The 1,990-nt window shown below is 41.0% G+C and overlaps 1 protein-coding gene across 1 annotated transcript; it reads left to right on the forward strand.

Annotated features, from left to right (window-relative positions):
• Positions 1–282: 282 nt before the first annotated feature.
• LOC120027536 (homeobox protein Dlx6a-like) lies at positions 283–1,990 on the forward strand. The gene is made up of 3 exons (XM_038972517.1): positions 283–595; positions 1,246–1,439; positions 1,748–1,990. The coding sequence occupies exons 1-3, from the start codon at positions 283–285 to the stop codon at positions 1,988–1,990; spliced, it is 750 nt and encodes a 249-aa protein (XP_038828445.1).

The following is a 1,990-nucleotide window of genomic DNA, read 5'->3' on the forward strand; positions in this document are numbered from 1 at the left end:
CTGCCCTTTGGAGACAAACCATTTTACTTGTAGTGTCTGCATCAAGTCTGGAAGCAAGGATTCAATTTTAACAGAATCCACCTTAAATCTCTGCCTTAACTTATGCCCACTTTGCGCCATACCGAGTGAGAAAATCAGAGGAGGAAAAAAATCGAAGAAACTAAGAAATTCAGGTATTAATGGGACAATATCTGTCCGTTGAGGAGAGAGAGACAACAACACAGCGAGAGAACCCATTTGGACTTGAGAGAGGGGGTGAGTGCTCTCAAGGTAGAAAATTTGATGATGACCATGACTACGATGGCTGACGGTCTGGAGGCTCAGGACTCGTCAAAGTCTGCTTTCATGGAGTTTGGTCAGCAGTCTCACTCACAACAGAGCTCTCCGTCGATGGCCGCCAGCCACTACCCGCTGCACTGTCTCCATTCCGGGTCGCACCCAGCTCACCATCAGCACGATAACTCTTCGTACTCCGGAACAAATTCCTACAACAGGTCGCTACCGTACTCCTACGTGAGCCACCCCCACCACAGCCCGTACCTGCCGTCCTACCACAACAACACAACTGGCGGCCAGGCAAGGTTAGACGACACAGGTAAGACGCTTTCCATTCATGAGAAGAAATATGCTGAATGTCGTTTTCATGAACAGTGATAAAAATGCGAATGCTTATTTATTTCTTATCAAATCGGTCAAGAACGAGATAAAGCCAAATAAACGTCCAGCAGATCATTGAATTTCGAAATAATTTTGAAATTGTGTCTGAATTACATGTTATCTGTTGACTCGGTTTTTTTTCTACATCGATGTTTATTTCATGGTGTCTCTTGCTTTAGAACACTCCCCCAGATCCCATTCTATGGCCATGCTTTGCACGGGGTATAATGACAAAAGAGGAATCCTCACGAATTATTCTTGGAATTAGGCGGTCTACTCGCTTTGAAAGTTGTAATTAGCATTTAATTGACATGTCATTATGAGCAATATCCTAAATATGACAGAGGATTCAAGGATGATTACAATCAGATTGAGCAAATGTGACATGTGAATATGTATTAGTGGTCTGGATTTAATATAACTAAATGTATCATATTTTCCTTATTAGATAGACCTATTTAGCCATTTAAATTGGAACCTATTATAATCTACGAAATGAAAAAACATGATTTGGGGAATTCTTAACAATTTGTTGTGTAATATTTTTGGTGTTATGAAGTGGACTAACATTGCCCTTTTTTGTTGCAGAGCAGCAAAAAACAACAGTGATTGAAAACGGAGAAATTCGTTTCAACGGGAAAGGCAAGAAGATTCGCAAACCTCGGACGATTTATTCTAGTTTGCAGCTTCAAGCTTTAAATCATCGTTTCCAGCAAACACAATACCTTGCCCTGCCAGAACGCGCTGAGCTGGCTGCATCTCTCGGACTAACACAGACACAGGTATTTACAACACGGGAATTATTATACAGAAGGGTATAAGTTATGGTATTATTATTAGCCATTTATTATCATGTATTACTCGTATTATTATTAGGCATATCATTAGCATGTATTATTATTATTACTACCCAACAATTGCTCTGGGTGTTGTGTTGCATTGTAATACTGTCTTGTAGATGTTCTAATAATATTTAACATTTCTATTGGTCTATAAGCCTATTTATTAACAAGTTAATTAATACATATTTTAATGATTGTAACATTATCTGTTATCTGGTCTTCCGTTGCCTTCCTGTTATCTCGTGCAGGTAAAGATATGGTTCCAGAATAAAAGGTCAAAGTTCAAGAAGCTGCTGAAGGCAGGTGGCAACCCGCAGGAGAGCGACCCTACTATGCCTAGTTCCATCGGCCTGTCTCCCCGCTCTCCAGCAATTCCTCCCATATGGGATGTTTCAGCGTCCAGCAAAGGAGTAAACATGGCGGCCAACGGCTACATGCCCGGTTATTCTCACTGGTACTCCTCCCCACATCAAGAGACAATGCAGAGATAG

The sequence above is a fragment of the Salvelinus namaycush genome, chromosome 32 (assembly GCF_016432855.1).
Source record: "Salvelinus namaycush isolate Seneca chromosome 32, SaNama_1.0, whole genome shotgun sequence".
NCBI classification, from domain to species: Eukaryota; Metazoa; Chordata; class Actinopteri; order Salmoniformes; family Salmonidae; genus Salvelinus; species Salvelinus namaycush.